The sequence below is a fragment of the Asterias amurensis genome, chromosome 18 (genome assembly GCF_032118995.1).
Source record: "Asterias amurensis chromosome 18, ASM3211899v1".
In the NCBI taxonomy this organism is placed as follows: Eukaryota; Metazoa; Echinodermata; class Asteroidea; order Forcipulatida; family Asteriidae; genus Asterias; species Asterias amurensis.
Genome location: NC_092665.1, coordinates 10,390,710 through 10,409,672, shown reverse-complemented (window position 1 = coordinate 10,409,672; position 18,963 = coordinate 10,390,710). Strand labels below are relative to the sequence as shown.

Sequence of the window (18,963 nt, the reverse complement as noted above, 5' to 3'; positions counted from 1 at the left end):
AAAGTACATTCCCTTAAATTTATTAGTTAAATAAGTTTCTAGAAACCTTTTCTCGTTCCAATTTTGACCACCAGTACATCCGCCAATGCATTCTGCGCAACAAAACCCCACAGCTGATGTTGATGTCCCGAGACAGTGTTCTCAACAGCCTGCCAGAGGTTGCCTTCCCAATACCCTCCTACATGAGGCGCGGCCCTCCAGCTTTGCCCAGGGATAACATGCAGGCCAAGTGCCTCTGGGACGTTCACGACCCGTTCAGGGTGAAGATCAATTGTGCAATGTATGTAAACGTCAAAGAATTAGACAAGGTATGTGAAGAACTTTGTTTTATTAACTTGTATTTGTTTGGTGAAACTGAGGGGCCAGACAGAGGATGAGCTAATGTATGTCATTGTCATCAGGGACCAGTTTCATAAAGCTGTTCAGCAGAAAACACTGCAAAGCAAATGTCTTTACTCAGCAGTATTTTCATGAAGCTGTTTAGTAAGAAATATGGCTTCGTAAATTTCTTTGCTGAGCAAAAATTCAGTTGGACACCAGTCACAACAATGTAAACTTATAGTAATTTTGGCTGGTATTCTGTTTCTGTAAAGCAATACTTTTCTGTACTTACATGTACATGTAGCAAATTGTGTTTAAAGTCTTTATGAAATTGGGCCGAGGTGTGATGCTGGGGCGGGTACCTCAACAGAGCTGTCTGCCTGCATTATAAGAAAAGATAAGATTTGATGAAGGAATCTCGCCTTCAGAGGACATTCTAATATATTTTTTTAGATATAAATTTGCTAAGTGCAGGAAAAAGAACAATTCTCTTCTATGGAAAGTGGTTTTAGAAAGACAGATTCGAAAAAATCAATCAGAGAAATGTTTCTGCGTGAAATATTTCTCAGATTGTGTATACCTATTACTGATTATTCTTCCTGCGTGGATATAACCACTCCAGATTTTCAGCAATAATCGCAAAAAGGCTACCACCATTTAAAGTTTCATGAAACTATACATATCAGATTAAGACAATCAAACGATTCCAAAGCCAATGTAACTGTTTTGGGGTATGCTTTACTGGTAGTCAAATAATCCAGGATTGTACTTTTACCGTTGTTTCCTGCAACCACTTGACATCCTGAATCTTGGTAAAGGTTACTGAAATGTTTATTTCCAGAAAAGGTTCCGGAAACCGGCTTGTGTTTCTTACTTTCCTGGTACGTCCGCCAGAAATACTGTTGCATTGGCAAGAATAATTTGCATTCGCGCTCAAACCTTGAACTGTTATATTTTTAGATAACCAACAGGCTCACAAAATTGTGCATCTCTGTTGCTAGATTACAGCGTCTTTCTTCATTAATTCTATCAAAGCCAATATTCACAGGAATTGCCTATATAAGTTTAAAGTGCCCTTCCATATTTCCTATTGAACAATTTACCATGCACATCAAAATCCAACTCATAATGTATCAGTCAACAGTCTTAAAGGCACTGGACACCTTTGGTAATTGTTAAAGACCAGTGTTCTCACTGGGTGTATCCCAACATTTGCATGAAATAACAAGCCTGTGAAAAATGGGCTCAAGTTGCAAGAGAATAATGGGGGAAAGAAAAAACACCTTTTCTGCACAAATTTGTGTGCTTTCAGATGCATAATAAGAGACTTTTTGTGTTTGTCTTACAAATTTCTAATTCTAAGTCTATGTCCAGCTAACTAGACATAGACGTAGAGTTAGAACCAAGTTTCTTCTCTTGACTTTTCCCAACTCTAGGTCTACATGTCCAGATAGTAAACCTAACCCAAGTTGCTTTTCTTCGACTTTTCCCCAACTCTAGATATATGTCCGATCAGGAATCTACCACGGCTCGGAATCACTCTGCACCCAAATGATGACGGAACATGTTCCGTGTTCAAATCCCCGCTGGAACGAATGGTTGAAGTATGAGCTGCGTATACCAGATATTCCAAGGAGTGCCAGACTCTGCGTGTCTATCTGCTCAACGAGTAAACGGAGGGGCAAGAAAGAGGTAAGAAAGAAGGCGGGGCCAAACAATGAAGGCGTCAATACATTATGGGTCAATTTTCTCAGCTGCGCTTAAAGACACTGGACACTATCGGTATTTGTCAAAGACCAGTCTTCTCACTTGGTGTATCTCAACATATGCATGAAATAACAAACCTGTGAAAATTTGAGCTCAATTGGTCGTCGAAGTTGCGAGATAATAATGAAAGAAAAAACACCCTTGTCACACGAAGTTGTGTGCGTTTAGATGGTTGATTTCGAGACCTCAAGTTCTAAACTTGAGGTAGCGAAATCAAATTCGTGGAAAATTACTTCTTTCTTGAAAACTACGTCACTTCAGAGGGAGCCGTTTCTCACAATGTTTTATACTATCAACCTCTCCCCATAACTCGTTACCAAGTGAGGTTTTATGCTGATAATTATTTTGAGTAATTACCAATAGTGTCCACTGCCTTTAAAAGGTAGTGCACAAATAGTTGACTATTGTCGACCATTGGTTGACTTTGCCTGTTACCCAGGATGTATTGCATGCATGGGTCACCAGGTAATATTGACAAATAGTCGCTGCTCGAACTTGCCCATTGGTAAGTGAACAAATATAAATGTTCTCTGATTTGCACATTACATCATAAAGATGGTCATGCTGGAAAACTTTCCTTGAAATATTTTTCGCTTAAAACTCTATAGTTTTTTAATAAGTAATCAGTTAGTATTGATCTCACAAGTCTAAAACCCAATCTGAAGAGAGGTTATTAATTCAACTATTTTCTTGTAAGCTTAAATTTGTATTGTATGTTGGGTTACATAAAGTGTGGATACTGTTAAAACAGTTTAAGATTTAAGCCCGGTTCATGTTTCCTGCGAATGCAATATGAATTTTGACATCACAAATTCGCAAGGAATCATTTGCATCAGTTATAATGTGCTCAACTCCTGCGAAACATTTGCAGCGAAAACATCCATGTGACGTCAACATTTGTGGCGCCGTCACATTTGCAGGAAGTATGAGCTGAGCTTTATGTAAATCTGTGGACTTTTGTGTTTTGTGTCGTACAAAAAGTACCCAAGCCCTTTAACGACATTGTTATTTTGTTTTCTTTGACTTTAGGGTGGATGTTGCATAGCTTGGGGTAATGTCAACTTGTTTGATTACACCAACCGCCTCCAAGCAGGCAATCTCCGCCTCTACCTCTGGCCCCTCCCTCAGGGGCATGATGAGCTTCTCAACCCGTTTGGCCAGACGGGTTCGAATCCCAACAAAGACGCTCCGTGTCTTGAGCTTGAGTTTGACCGCTTCAAGTACAGCCTGGTGTTTCCACAATTCCAGGAGATCAGCGAATATGCCATGTATGTGGCTCCACAGTATGACACGACCTCTGTCTTTGTAAGTTTCATTATGTTATAATAGATGTAAATTTGCTTCAGGGATAAAGTATATTAATTTGGGTTTTACCCATATACACCTACATGTATGTGTGTTAGCACTGTTTACTTTCCCGAGCTCTATGTAAAAAAAATAACAGGCATATTACTCGGGTGTGATTCGAACCCAAGACTTTTGCAATTCTAGAGCAGTGTCTTACCAGCTACATGTAGATCATCGAGATTGCCTGGTACCTAGAGGCAGTTTGAATCCTAAATTGTAAGTAGGGAATTGACTTCCATAACGGCGGATATGGTACACGTGCATCTTGTTTATATTGTGCCAGGGATCAATACAGATGTGAATGACATCCGATTGGTGAAGATCTCAAACATACAAAAATGTATAGTGTGTACTTCAGTAGTATTCAATGGAGCCACCATGGCCTAATTTCATGGCACTCCTTAACGCTAAGCAAACTTTCCTGCTATCTACAGCAGCAAGAAACTTTGCTTAAGCGTATTTCACAGGTTGGCAAGATAGTCAGGTGGCCAGCCTGCGCGATTACCATGGAATTGCATTGTTTTGTCATTCATTTTCATACAGTAAGCGCCAAAAGAATAGCATGCATTTTCATGTGCTTATGGTTAGCAATGCTATGAAATGGAAACTTGCCTAGTAAGCCCAAAAGCGGTCGTTAAGCAGCTCTATGAAATTGAGCCCATATCGTGAATGATCATTTAATTCACAGCCCACAGCCAACCAGCCAAGCCTTTCCTACATAGATAAGATCCAATCTGCTGAGTACAGCTTGAATTCTTGGATCCAACCTTCCAGATACATTTAAAAAAGCAATTTATCTTCCTAGCCCCTAGTAGCAAATTATTATTAAATGGTTTCAATTCTGGAGTCGATTTCAGAAAGGTGATTTTTTTTTCTTCAAGCCTAGGGTACTTTAGGAGACTACAAATCCATTGGGGAATAAATCAATATAATTTAAATCTCAGATTGATTTTTAAGTGGCTGCAATTTTTCTTGGAAGCTTAAAGCAAAATCATAGCTGTTCATTTTAGAAACGGATGCAAGATTAAAGCAGTGTACGTACATGTTGTGTCCCTCTAGAGGCCAAAATGCATCCTGTCTTCTATAGATAGGCATTATTGGGCATTATCCATGCTAGGCTTGAGTCAACAGGTGTCAGCTAACATAGTTATCAATTAAACTAAGTTGTAAACTATAAACCAAAGATAGCCTCTACATTAACCTAGTGAATAATCCTGCAAACCTGGTGAAGATTTAGTTAACTGGTTTTGTAGCAAGAAAATTTGATTACATTACATATACAGTTATTATATTACAGTTCTTACTTCATGCAAATGTGAGTGCAATATGAATTTTGATATCACAATTCACAATGAATAACTCGCATCAATTGAAATGTGCTAAACTCATGTAAAACATTCGCAGTGAAAACAGCCCTGTGACTTCAAAATGTGTATCACATTCGTATTCCAAGTATGAACCAGGCTTTAAGATGTCATTAACTGGGCCCAGTTTCATGGCTCTGCGTTTGATGATTCTGCGCTTACGATCACCATCTCCCCTCAGGCATAGAAAATACAAACTTTTTATTGCCCTTTTGGCTAAAAAAAAACGGGAGGGTCGGTCAGTCTTTTTTTTTTTTTTTTTTTTTTTTTTTTTCTTCTTTTTTTTCAATAGGGCCTACGTCGTAGGAGAATAAAAATCCACACATTTTTGGACGATCTTATCCCCAAATGTTAGCCCTAAATAATACTTTTTCCAATAAAACCATTTTCATTAATTAGTGATTAGCGGTTCCGGCGTTAAAGATCTTCGTTTGCTATAAAATCATCGAGATTCAACAATCGGTAACAATCCACAGAACAATTATTTATCAATGAACTTTGCCCCGCATCGCGCACGCCCTCAATTGGCGAAAGTTATACATGTTTGAGTATGCTTCAAGGCTGTACATTGCACCATTTTACAGGCGTGCGGCACACTGCGTGGCAATTCTTTCTCAGTTCGTGAATGTGCATATTGTGTTGGAGTCTATCAACGGCCAATCACAGTGTGCGGACTGTTTATGCACTTTGCATGCAGTGGGTATTTCCATAGTGTCGGCGACAGATCGAACCATGTGGCCGAGTGCATCGTCGTGTTTTAACATTTTGTTTACGATCGCATTTCCGATGCTGTAGTTTTGAAGTTGGTTTTGGCTTGTCTGGTACTCGTTTATTATCATATTAAATGCAGTCTAAAAATAGTCTATTAGGCAGGGCGGCCCAAATATGAGGAGGTCGGCCCGCCCTCCCATTACTGTGTGTGAAGAACACTTGCACGGACAGACAATATCAGACACTTCATCGTTCATCGTGATTTCTGACAGCACTCAAAAATAATATTTCAGCTTCGAATAAAGGGTTCATTGTCGTTTATTGGGCATTCAAAGTATAAAATACTTTTTAACAAATTTAAAAAACACCATTTGGAAAAGAAGAAAAAAAATTTGACCGTGGATTTCTGACTTTTTCGGTCGGTCGAAAAAGGGCAATAGTTTTTTTTTTTTTTTTTTTATGCCTTCACGTGCAAGTGCCGAACTTATGCGCTTGCTCTCTAAGCGTAGAATGCCTAGTAATGTGGAATTTGCATCGGCACAAGCCAAAGGCTATTTTTGTGCATCACAAAAGTGCCAAATCAGAAGGCAATGTCTCCCTGTAAGTTCCATTTGCATTTAAAGCATAACTGGCAAATTAACTTGAGTTAGTTAGGTTTAACTTGGATTATTTTGTTATAAACCTTGGAGTATTAACTTTAAGCTAATGTTTACGTTTCTTTAACCTCCGTGATACAGGATTCATTTGAAGACCCGTCAGAGGAAGAAGCCAAACAGCTAGATGAAATAATTAGACGAGATACGCTACATGAAATGTCAGAACAAGATAAAGAACTTGTCTGGAAATACAGGTAAGCTAAGCTCTAAACAAAAAATGAAAAATATTGGTTTGGGGTGGGGGGGAGGGGCGAACCACTTCTCTTAGTGATAAGTGTACCTGGGTTATATCCATTACAAAATGCACGGGACCTGCAGCTTTACATCCCATCCAAAAGATGAAGCAATAAGTGTCTTGCTTAAGGACACAAGTATTAAGACCGGGACTCCAACCCACACTCTGCTGATCAGAAACACCAGAGCTTGAGTCCGGTGCTCTTGAATGCTCGGCAATGACACGCCATCATGGCCATGATTCAAACCTACGCTTATGTCAATCAAACCTCCATAAAATGATGGATCTTTTTGTTGCTAAAAGTGGACAATCAATATTTTTTTAAATTTCTTCCCCTAAAACTGTATTTGTATTTCCAGGAGGTATTGTCGAGAGAGACCCAACTCCTTGCCAAAGTTGCTAAATGCAGTCAAGTGGAACTCGAGGGATGACGTCTCGCTGGTAAATCAATCCTCACACTTTGTCCTGCTACAAAATAGTTCCTAAAACTGCAGCGTCAAGTCTAAAGCCCGGTTCATACTTCCTGCGAATGGGAATGCTATACAAATTTTGGCGTCACAAATTCGCATTGATGAATTTGCAACTGTGCTCAACTCCTGCAAAACATTCGCGCTGCCAAAACAGCCGTGTCCTGTCAAAATTCATTTCGCATTCACAGGAGGTATGAACCAGGCTTTACAAAGGATCAATTGTACCTGAATGAGGGGGCTTTGTTTTGCTCTTGGTTCGAGTGAAACAAGAAAGGGGGAAGTGTCAGGTCTTGTTTTGCCCTTCATACGTGGTGACCTGGGCCCAATTTCATAGAGCCTGTAAGCCCCAAAAACTTGCTGAGCACAGAATAGGATTCGAACTGCCTCTAGCCACCGGGCAACCTCCGTGGTCTAGTTGGTATAACACTACTCTAGAATTGCAAATGTCGTGGGTTCAAATCCCACCCGAGTAATATGCCTGTGACTTTTTTCACAGGACTCGGGTAAGTGCTAGGTATACAGTACTAACACACATCGGTTGCATATGGGTAAAAACCAAAACTAATAGTATTGCCTAGCAGAAACAGGTTACCAGCCAAAATTACATTAAGTTTTGTTGTTGTGGCTGGTGCCCTACTCAATTTCTGCAGGGAAATTGTTCAACTAGTATTTTCTGCTTAACAGCTTTATGAAGTTATTCACAGAGCTGTTAATAATAATAATAATAATAATAATAATAATAATAATAATGGCTTTTTTTAAAGTATGCACATCCGTCACTCAGTGATGCTCAAGGCACTTTAACGTACATTCATAAACCCCCTATAGAATTTCGCTCTTCCTATTGGTGGAGAGCCCGCCACATTGGGGTGTTTAAACGGCTGATAAAGACACAGCTGGAGCTGTTTAAAACCTGCTGGCTCCGCTTGTTTGGCGCACAAGCTCATGGATGCCAATTTACTTATGCAGAACGCAATTCATAGCTATTAGTAACAGCAAGTAATTTTTTTTAACACGCGTGCACACAATCCAACGCCCACCAAACATTATTATTATTTTTTTTTTGTACAAAAATGTACAAACTTCAAATTTTCGCTATGAAGCAGATTGTCTATAATCTTAATTTTGTTTGCTTTTTAACAAAAGGGCATTTAGGAATGTGAATAAAAGAGTATTGGGAATAAAACAACGTCGTGGCCTTCGGCTCGGGACTTTTATCATATTGACACGACCCTGCAGGTTTTAAACTGCTGTTTCTGAACTCAGCGCTACTGTTTTAATCTCTTAGTATTTCCCTGCAAGATATGTGGGACTATGTTTGAAGTATGAGACCTACTCCTTTTACATACAGTAGAACCATGTAATGGTTCACAAGGTGCTGTGGCGCACTATTCTACCAATCAAACCAGGAACATCGAGGTAAACCACTTCTCAATAGGATAATTGCACTGGGTTCTTTTTAACGTGCGTCAAACACAACACATGGGAGCAAGGCTTTACATCCCATCCAAAGGACGAAGCATCATGGTTAAGTGTCTTGCTTAAGGACACAAGTGTCCCATGACTGGGACCCGAACCCACGCTCTGCTGATCAGAAACACCGGAGTTTGAATCCAGTGCTCTTGACCTCTAGGCCATGACACGCCACCATTTATAATAAATGGGTTTTTTTTTCTTCTTTTGGTTCTGTAGTTATACATCCTGCTGAAGGACTGGGATCTTGTGGATAATGAGACTTCTCTTGGTCTTCTTGACTGTAGCTACGCTGATCTTGGGGTCAGGACGTTTGCTGTAGAATCCCTGGAACAGAATCTGACTGATGAAGAACTTCTGCAGTATATTCTGCAGCTTGTACAGGTAAGTGTACAGAACAAATATAGAACCAGCAATACATTGTTATAAAGGTGGATGGATGAGGGCTTTCTGTAGTGATTCTGTAATGCAAAGTATTAAAATGTTTTGTATTGTATATATATGGCTAGGTTGTGTGGATAAGGGCCTTCTGCAGTTTATTCTGCAGCTTGTACAGATAAGTGTACAGACCAGATATAGAAGTAGCAATAGATGGGGGCTCTCTCTAGTGATTCTGTAATGCAAAGTAGTAGAATATTTTGTATTGTATATATATGGCTAGGTTGTGTGGATAAGGGCCTGCTGTAGTATGATCTGCAGCTTGTACAGGTAAGTGTACAGACTAAATACAGGAGCAGCAGTAGATGGGGGCTCTCTGTAGTAATTCTGCAACTTCGCAGGGATGTGATTTCTCTATTTATAACAAGTTCAAATTGAAAATTACTTATGTTTGTAGTATACTGTTAGGCTGTGTGGATAAGGGCCTTCTGTAATGTATTTTGCAGCTTATTTATTTGATATTTCATTGAAACAGAGCGTGGCTGGAAGGACAAAATTGATGTTTTTACAAAATATTGTAGGAAAGAAGTAAAGAGATAAAAACAAAATATTAAACATTATCTTCCAGTACGCGCTAATCCACCAATCAGATGCTCGAATTGGAGGGGGAATAAAAACAAATATACTACTTCCTCTTTTTTTATTACACAGTGCGTATTGTGAGTGTCAATGCGTCACGCTCCATATACGGACAGTGCAAAAGTTATATTCTAAACTTTGTGTGCGTGCCTGCTGTTCGTCGCGAAATAATGTTCTGAAATTTTAAACTTTGCGCGGTGCATGTGAGACTGGAAGAAAAATTCGTTATAACACGCGCGCTCGTGGAATACGTAAAAATATAGCGCGTCTGCGAAGGCCGAGTTGGATATGGGACGCATACGCGCTATATTTTTTTTACGTTTTCCACTCGCGCTTGTGTGATAACTTATAATATAGAAGGAGGCCAGCTCCGCACAAGATGATGTCACAGGTAAAATCAAATTTTGAGAATTCGATGTCTATTTTCAGGTGCTGAAGTATGAGTCGTATCTAGACAACCCACTGGCTAGATTTCTCATGAGAAGGTCCCTCTACAACCAAAGAATCGGCCATTTCTTCTTCTGGCATCTCAGGTAATTCACAAATGTCTTGATTTCAAAAACATTTCAAGGGAATTTTTACAAAATGACGCTCAACACTTCTACATAACACACGCTAATATAAACTGACATTCAAGTTTCTGTGCGTGTTTGGCAGTAGTCATGTAAGGATTGCACAAAAATAAAACGTAGGCAACTGCTTCACGGAGTCCCAGACAAATGAAACAGACTATAACTCTTCCATCCAGTGGATTTGCGACATCTGTGTCCTTAAGCAAGTCACTTAAACATGATGCTTTGTCTTTCTGATGGGACGTAAAGCCGTTGGTCCTGAGTTGTGTAACGCGTGTAAAAGAACCCAGTGCACTTATCGAAAAGAGAAGGGGTTCGCCCCAGTGTTACTGGTTTGATTGGCAGCAAATTGCACCTCAGCAGCTTGTTAACCATTACATGGTGCTATGTAAAGGTATCCCATGCTGCATAAGAAGCCATTATTGGGTTCGTTCATTTAGCTTCCCTGGGTCAACCCTTGTCTGCCCCCAGTCCGTTCGAATAGCTTTAGCAACATTCCAGGTGTCAGCCCCCCAGTGCCCTGCTTGTGGAGTGGGTCACTTGGGGGTGACCCGAGCCGAGGTGCATGACGTCACCACGAGAGGGCGAGTGTGATCGTTTGATTAGCTCTTGTCAGGGGCTCACCCGAGTGAGCACCGCGGGTTCGACCCAGGGAAGCTAATCGAACGCACCCATTATTTGTGCCTAATTCATGGTTTGCAAGGAGTTTGGCGCTTATTGCCCATTAAACTTGTTGCTTTGCAGGATACTATAAGCCTAGAATTTTGCGGTGAGTAAAGCCATAATATTGGGCCCTGTTCCTTTCACATACCAATCTTGCATTTCAGTTTTCAATAGTAATTTATGGATATCAAGTTGCTTACACCAAAGAAAAATGTGCTCTACCAACTGAGCTATCTAGCCCTTTAGTGGTCATCCCTTTATTTTTTTCAATATGGACCCCCCAGTCGCCAGACACACAAGGCCTGAAGGCCACTTCAAGGTGTGGGCTACAATTATTTTTTCCAGAGGCCGTTGCCACCTACATGTACTCCTAGAGCTGAAACAGGGTTACCCCTTCTTCAGTCCACACGGTTATTTATAAAATAGGGAGCCAACATAAGGCTAGATGGCCCAGTTGGTGGTGAGTGGCATGTTAAAACCAGAGGTCGTTGGTTCCCACTCTAGTCAAAATGTTCTTTGTTCAAACTCCAAATTCATATGATTTTGGATTGATTCATTTTCTCAAATTTGAGCTTCTCATATTTTGTTCTCCTGTCCTGCCTAGATCGGAGATGCACAAGCCTAAAGTGAGCCAGCGTTTTGGTCTGATGTTAGAAGCCTACTGCAGAGCGCTAGGACCATACCTCAAACTCATAGTCAAACAGGTGGAAGCTATCGATAAATTGACAAATCTGACTATATCACTCAACGAGAGAAAAGATGACACGAGTAAAGTAAGTATCCAAACAGAAGGGATAATAATAATAATAATAATTTTAATAAAGACTTGTAATGCACACGTATCCACCCTCTTGGGTGTTCAAGGCGTAGCAAACCAAACATAAAATGAAAGAAAAACAAACAGACAACTAAATTAGTCCATGAAAGCCTGCAACATATAAAGATGGTATTTGAACTTTGTGGTACAGAGACAAGATCTTAGATTAAGTGGTAGAGAGTTCCAGATGTGTGACACAGCTGAAGAAAAAATACCTATTACCCAAGAAGTATCGAGACTTAGGTTCATTGAGGAGAAGCATAGAACTTGATTGAATATTCCTTGACGGAGTGTAAACTTGAAGTAGTAATAATTTTCTCAGAAATAATGAAAAGGCATTGAAAGTGATGCCTGAAGCATGCTAGAGCAAGTTCAGTTGCTGATCTCTTGTCTCAGGTGCGATTAAAATCCATGCATGCTTGGTGTGTTTTTCACTTGAAGGTGTCTAGTCAATTGATGAGTAAAACAAATTAGACATTGTTGTTGAGCAGACGAAAGATAAAGCAAATCAATGATAATTCATTTTCTTTTTCCATTACTTTAAATTATTTTATCTACTTTAGATAATTATTTATTTATTATTTCGCTGCAATTGTTTTTTGTTGACATCTTGAACAAACCTATTGTATTATCTATGCTGCTGAACTACTCATTAATTTTGTCCTAACTTGCAAATTTGGTGATGAGAGAAACAGTGCTCCAGGGATTGGTTGATCTTGTTGAGCTAGCGAGGCAACTCACTCACCTTCTCACTCAGTCGACCCAAGTTGCCGCATTGCCGCATGTTTGAGTCGGGTTTGATGTCTGACACGCCACACAACTCTACCTTTCATACAACTGATTAGCTCCTCCTTGTTGGTTACTCCTGCATCTTGTTAAGTCAAACCACACATAATTCAGCTGACATCTAGATTGACTGTCGTTACGTTTTGCAATATAGAAAAAAGTGTTAGGTTGAATTGAATGTAAACTTGTTCAATTCAGCCTTGTACTGTCGTGAGAGTTCCTTGACTCTTTTAAGTGCTGATGGGTCGCTAGCGACTGGTTTAAACTCCTTCAATACATGTACATGGAGTTGTACAAAATAAATAAATATTGCATGGCCACAAAGTTTTCAGAATGAGAAAGAGGACTCTTGAGGGTGCTTCTGTGACCCTTTTTTTCTCAGGGGGGGGGGTCTATTTGTGAACAAATTTTTTCCCAGGGGGGGTCCATTTGTGAACAAATAATATGTTCATATGATCAATTTATCACTAAATATAAAAAATGGTGAATGAAAGGGTTAAAGTACAACATCAAGTTTCATACAAACTCACAATTGAAAACTATTGGGTTTTGTCTTGCTAGGATCGTTTGAAGTACCTATCTGACCAGATGCAGCAAGCTGACTTCATTGATGCCCTTCAACACTTCCCACTCCCACTCAATCCTAACTTCACTCTGGGCAAACTCAAGGTAGAAGACTGTCGTATTATGTCATCCGCAAAGCGCCCTCTATGGCTGGTATGGGAGAACCAGGACTTCATGGCCGAGGCAATGTTTGATGACATCAAGGTGATATTTAAGAGAGGGGATGGTGAGTTTAAAAAAAAAAATGTATCTTTTTAAAACTACAGCTTTAATCTTCTGTCCGAATCCGTGGTTACAAAAAAGGGTTTGACCTTAAGAGCATGGCCCAATTTCATGGCTCTGCCTACTGCCGAATTCTGCACTTACGATTACCATTTTTTACGTGCAGGGCAAGCGGCAAATTTCTGCGCTAACTGTGTAAGCGAAAAATGCCTAGTAACTTGGAGTGCGCACAGGCACAAGCCAAAATTCCCTGCTTACCTGTGAAATATGCTTGACGTAAGCGTGGAATTCCCTGCTTTAGTAAGCGCAAATTCTTCACTAACGGTAAACAGAGCCATGAAATTGGGCCCTGGTGATACCGGGCAATATTTTCAGGCAACTTGGAGGCAGCCAACTGTGCTGTATGCTCAACGAACACTTAAGCGGCACAAGAGACACTATTTTAGCTGTAACTCACTATCTTCAAGGGAATAATGAGAAAACTGAAATGTGAGTTTTCTTGTTGGGGATTACCTGGAAACGGTAACCTGTAAATTGTCTCTTTTAACATGGCCTGTATCACACAGCCACAGCCCTAGCAAATTTAAACTGCCACTTTAGGCCTCATTGCCTACTCTTGTATTCCTTCATTTAACCACATTATGAAGATGATGATGGAATGAAATAGTCAATTACTAACGTAATTTGCTGTTTTTGTTTGATTGACAGATCTTCGTCAGGACATGTTGACTCTACAGATTCTTGAGATTATGGACAACATCTGGCAAATGAATGGTTTGGATCTCAAGTAAGTTATCTATACCAATATCGTATTGACCCAATAGCACTTTCCGTTGCACAGGCGTGCACCTCCTAGGCTATGCTTTGTTTCATCCATACAAAGAGAGACAGAAGGTGCTTGAAATCTCTCATTTTCCAGGTTATTGTACAATCCCTGGCGTCAATTTCACAAAACTTATCAGTTAAGACGAGTCCCAACCCTGCACTGAAGCATGCAGACCTTAAGATTAATCCTAAGTCAGGACGAGTTACTCGTCCTAACTCGAGATAAGACGAGTCCTAACTCTTTGTGAAATCGGCGGCTAATTTCAGGCCTCTGTTCTTATATAATACAAATGTGGCTTACGAAAATGGACATGCTACCACCATTGTTTATCATTATTTTTATTCTAATTAATGGGATTCAATTTCGAGCATTCCAAGACATCAGCATTTTATGGCAGATTATTAGCCGTGGCTTACAGGCAAGTTTCTAGAACTCATTTTTTCTTACATGAGAAGACAAATCGTGGTGCATTTGGGAAACTTTGTTGTACTTCCTTGGTCAAGTTAGGGTTTCATTGTAACAAGATTTTCAAAGAAATGTTTAAACCATTGCTGCATAATAATATCAAAGTCTTATGTAGCGCACGTATCTACCAGACAAGGTACTCAAGGCGCTGAGTATATACAAACTTTCAGAAAGATTGGTGATTGAATTGATGACTTTCAGAAAGATAGGTTGTTGAAGTGATGAGTTTTGAGACCCAATTATGTAGCACCTAATAAGGGTTTACAAGGTGCTACGGCGCATACAGCAGCCACTGCTAGGAACACCGGGGCGAACCCCTTCTCTTTTTGATAAATGCACTGGGTTCTTTTACATGCGTTACACAACACATGGGACCAATGGCTTTACGTCCCATCCGAACGACAAGGCAATTGCTAAGTGTCTTGCTTAAGGACACAAGTGTTGATCAGGAACACCAGAGTTTGAATTCGATGCTCTTAACCCCTCGACCACGACACTGTATCACATACCTTCTAGCTTTGTTTTCCCTCATTAAGGTTTACTGTCTTTCTGGTTTTTATATTGGAGTAAATACTTGAAATTTGAATGAAGCAACAACATTATACTCATAGTACACATACTTTTTTCCCATAGTATTCATTTAATGATGTAGAAAGCTTCATACTTCCTAAAAGTAACTCAAACTTTTGATGAATGCAAATTTGATGTAGCCTCTGTTGACTTTTTCCCATGATGCACTATGAATTATGACCTTTCCCAGGGTGCCTCACTGTATAATGAATTGCGTGTATTGCTTGTTTTTTTCTACCCAGGATGCAACCCTATAAATGTCTAGCTTCGGGCAATGCCACTGGCCTAATTGAAGTAGTCCGTAATTCGCTCACAATCTACGACATCCAACACAAAGCTGGCATTATGGGAACTCTGCAACTAAAGAGTAGCGTTCTTCACCAGTGGATACGAGAGAAGAACAAAGGACTACAGTAAGTCTATGTTCTGGGCCCAATTTCATAGAGCTGCTTTTAAAGCAGAAAAAGTAGCCAAGTGCAACAAAATATGCTTACCAGAATAAGGTTACCAGCCAAACTGTACAATGCTAGGCTTTTCTCGCATGCCTCTGTTGTTTTGTTGTGGCAGATGTTACTCCAGACGATCCTGTTGGTGGCATGTTGCTCCCATGTATGCCCAGGAATGGCACAGGACTTCAATGTTGCCTTAGTGACATCCTTTTAGCGCTTTCGCTGACCACCATGGGACCGTTCACCTGATTTGAGTTGACCACAGAAAAGTGCTCAAGGAATTCTGTTGTCTTACGTTTCGAGGCAAACTTTCAAGGTTTTCCTTTTACCTCGTCGACTAACACGGTCGGCCATTTATGGATGGCCGACCATGTTAGTTCGCACAGTAAAAGGAAAACCACGCAATTTCGAGGCAAACTTTCGAGGTTTTCCTTTTACCTCGTTGACTAACACACGGTCGGCCATTTTATGGATGGCCGACCGTGTTAGTTCGCACAGTTAAAGGAAAACCACGCAATTTCGAGGCAAACTTGTGTGGATCATTGTATTCTACTTTTACAACATCTTTCTACCCATGTGCATTTTATAAAAAACGGTTACGAACGCTTTTCAAAGACCAACTCAACCGTTCCAAGGCAACGTGTTCCTTTAAGACTTGAACAGTCTATTTAGACGGGATGGAAAACCACATTATAAAAAAGCCAATGTATCTAGTGTTGACTGACAACCAAATCAACATGTGAGCCTATGAAGGGACTCGAACAGGGGGATCCCAAGCAAGAACTGCACCACCAAAAACATATATGTTGATCCCTGTGTAATGGCCCTCCACTCCATTCTCTCTACAGATATGACGATGCCATAGACTTGTTCACCAAGTCCTGCGCTGGTTACTGCGTGGCTACCTTCATCCTTGGTATAGGGGATCGCCATAATGACAACATCATGGTCAATGAGAATGGACAGGTAAGGAAGTCTACTATAGATTAGGAGCGACTTTTGGTTTCAGAAAGGTGAACTTATAACAAAACATTCACATTGGCTCAGCTCATGACAAGTTCGACATCTGAAACCAAGGTGCTCCAGAGTCGTTCCGAACGACTACAATAGTCGATCTTTCGACTTCTAGCACGTCGCTCATAACTGTTTCAGACATCAAAGTTTTCATGCACTTAATTCAGAATTTGGTTCGATGGGACTCTGGACTGCCTGTGTGAAACGGGTGTTAGACTCTGATTATGGTGGTAAGCCTGACACTCTTGTGTAAAGCATAGTCATTTTGGTGTCTTTACCAAAGTATGACCCTACCTTTAACTCAATGTAACTCCACTCTGTTTTTTATCTGTCTACCATTCTACCCCTGCAGATTTTCCACATTGACTTTGGTCATTTCTTGGGACACATTAAGAAGAAGTATGGCATTAAGAGAGAGAGGGTGCCGTTTGTTCTGACTGAAGACTTCTTACGGGTCATTACCAAAGGCAATGACATCAACAAGAGTCCAGAGTTTAAGAAGTAAGTGGAGCATCTCTAAAAATGTCATCAGATTTTAATAGTTTCTCGCCGGGGTTTTCAAAATTTTGGTTTGGCCTACCAAGTGGGTTTGACCATCAAGCTAATTTTTTATATGTCCCATTTTGGCGTGTCGTAGCCTAGCGATTAAGACCACCGAACTCAAGCTCTGGTGTTTCTGATCAGCTGAGTGTGGTTTTGAGTCCAAGTCGTGACACCTGTGTCCTTACGCAAAGAACTTAACCATGATGCTTCGTTGGGACATAAAGCCATTGGTTCCATGTGTAGTGTAACACACGTGTGAGAACCCAGTGCACTTATCGAAAAGAGAAAGGATTCGCCCTGGTGTTCCTGGTTTGACTGGCAGCATATTGCCCCACAGTACCTTGTAAACCACGACATGGTACTATAAAGGAATAGGCCTCATACTTTAAAACGTAGCTCCACATATACTGAGCAAAACAAAATACTGAGCGCTTTGATACGACCCTTAGGGGTGTGAAATTTACATGTAGATAAAGGGAAGTAACAATCTTAATACAATTATCCAACATTGGATATTTCAAAGCCAAACTTCCACGGGTACATTTATAATTGTTTGGGTTGAATTGTCCAAGGACCAAAACAGTTATTGGTTACAGCCAGCAAAACGCAACCCTGGGGTTATGACCTAGCAAGGCATTCTGGGGGAAATTTCGCGTCGAGATCGAACACCACTGGGAATGAGGTTATGGCAATTTTTTTTCTTATTGATGTTTTTCTTATTGCAATCCTTGTGTAGGTTCCAGGAGCTATGTTGTTCTGCCTACCTCATTCTCCGCCGTTCAGCCAACCTCTTCATCTCGCTCTTCTCCATGATGCTAGCAACTGGGATCCCAGAGCTTCAATCAATCGATGACATCTCGTATCTCCGCAAGACGATGGCCGTCGAGAAAGCCGAGAAAGAAGCAGTGGAATACTTCATGAAACAACTCAATGATGCCCATGGAGGAGGATGGACGACTAAGATGGACTGGTTGTGTCATGCCCTAAAACACGGAATCTAAGAATCGGGGTAAGTCTGGAGATGGTCATATGTAGGGTAGGGTGTCATGGCCAAGTAGTTAAGAGAATCGAATTCAAGTTCAAGAGCATCAAATTCAAGTACTTGGGGTTGAGTCATCTGAGTGTGGGTCTGTATCCTGGTCATGGCACTTCTGTCCTTGAGCAAGATGCTTGACTATAATTGCTTCTCTTTACCCAGGGGTATAATGGGTACCTGCAAGGGTTGAGGTTGACATTGTGTTTGAAAAAGCCACTGAAGCCCCATGGCAGCTCAGGGATGTTTACTCCTTAGAGACAAATATTTAAGGGATGTTTTTGGCCCAATGACCAGCGCACTAATATAAAGCGCATTGAGACGTTATTGTGAAATGTGCTGTTTAAAGCCATTAGACCCTTTCGGTAAACAGTATTGTCCAAGGCCCACACTTCGTGTATCACAACTTCTATATAAAATAACAAACCTGTGAAAATTTTGGCTTAATCGGTCATCGGAGTCGGGAGAAAATAACGGGAAAACCCACCCTTGTATCGGCACGTTTCGCCGTGTCATGACATGTGTTTAAAATAAATCCGTAATTCTCGTTAACGAGAATTGATATTGTTTTACTGTTTTCTCAAAAAGTACAGCATTTCATGGAATAATATTTCAAGAGAAGTATTTCACCACTACCTTCTGTAAACCCTGTAAGTTATTTGTAAATCTGTGAACTTTTTGTTTTTTTTCTGAACCGAAAGGGTCCAATGGCTTTAAGGAAGTTACTAATTATTATTATTATCTTGCCAAGCCTTTAGTATTTGTGCAAGGCTTCTTGTTGATTCCTTCTACCAACATCACACATGCCTACTGTCTACCATGCTTGCCGTTGTGGAAGTCTACTTCCCAAGTGTGTTAATGCAGCATTGTCTAAACTGCACACTACACTGTTAAACGTGTGTGGCCGAGCGGTCTAGTTCACCGGATCCAAGCTCTGGTGTTTAACAGCATTGTGTGTGTCTGAATCCCGGTCATGAGACTTGTGCCCTTGAGCAAGGCACTTAACCATAATTGCTTCGTAAAAAGTTGGAAGGTAGTGCATTCTGCTCTACCAGCCCGGCTCCTGGATGATACCCTT

General features: G+C 40.5%; 1 protein-coding gene across 1 annotated transcript in view; it reads left to right on the top strand.

The window, feature by feature from the left end:
- LOC139950246 (phosphatidylinositol 4,5-bisphosphate 3-kinase catalytic subunit alpha isoform-like) overlaps positions 1-18,963 on the top strand; it is a 65,544-nt gene that overhangs the window by 28,243 nt on the left and 18,338 nt on the right. The window contains exons 6-19 of the mRNA XM_071948861.1: positions 75-308; positions 1,822-2,013; positions 3,118-3,393; positions 6,248-6,360; positions 6,761-6,842; positions 8,564-8,728; positions 9,791-9,894; positions 11,201-11,369; positions 12,761-12,989; positions 13,694-13,772; positions 15,089-15,259; positions 16,144-16,261; positions 16,662-16,810; positions 17,589-17,861. Coding sequence (XP_071804962.1) covers positions 75-308; positions 1,822-2,013; positions 3,118-3,393; positions 6,248-6,360; positions 6,761-6,842; positions 8,564-8,728; positions 9,791-9,894; positions 11,201-11,369; positions 12,761-12,989; positions 13,694-13,772; positions 15,089-15,259; positions 16,144-16,261; positions 16,662-16,810; positions 17,589-17,853 — 2,346 coding nt within the window. The 3' untranslated portion in view covers positions 17,854-17,861. The remainder of the gene's footprint in view (positions 1-74; positions 309-1,821; positions 2,014-3,117; positions 3,394-6,247; positions 6,361-6,760; positions 6,843-8,563; positions 8,729-9,790; positions 9,895-11,200; positions 11,370-12,760; positions 12,990-13,693; positions 13,773-15,088; positions 15,260-16,143; positions 16,262-16,661; positions 16,811-17,588; positions 17,862-18,963) is intronic.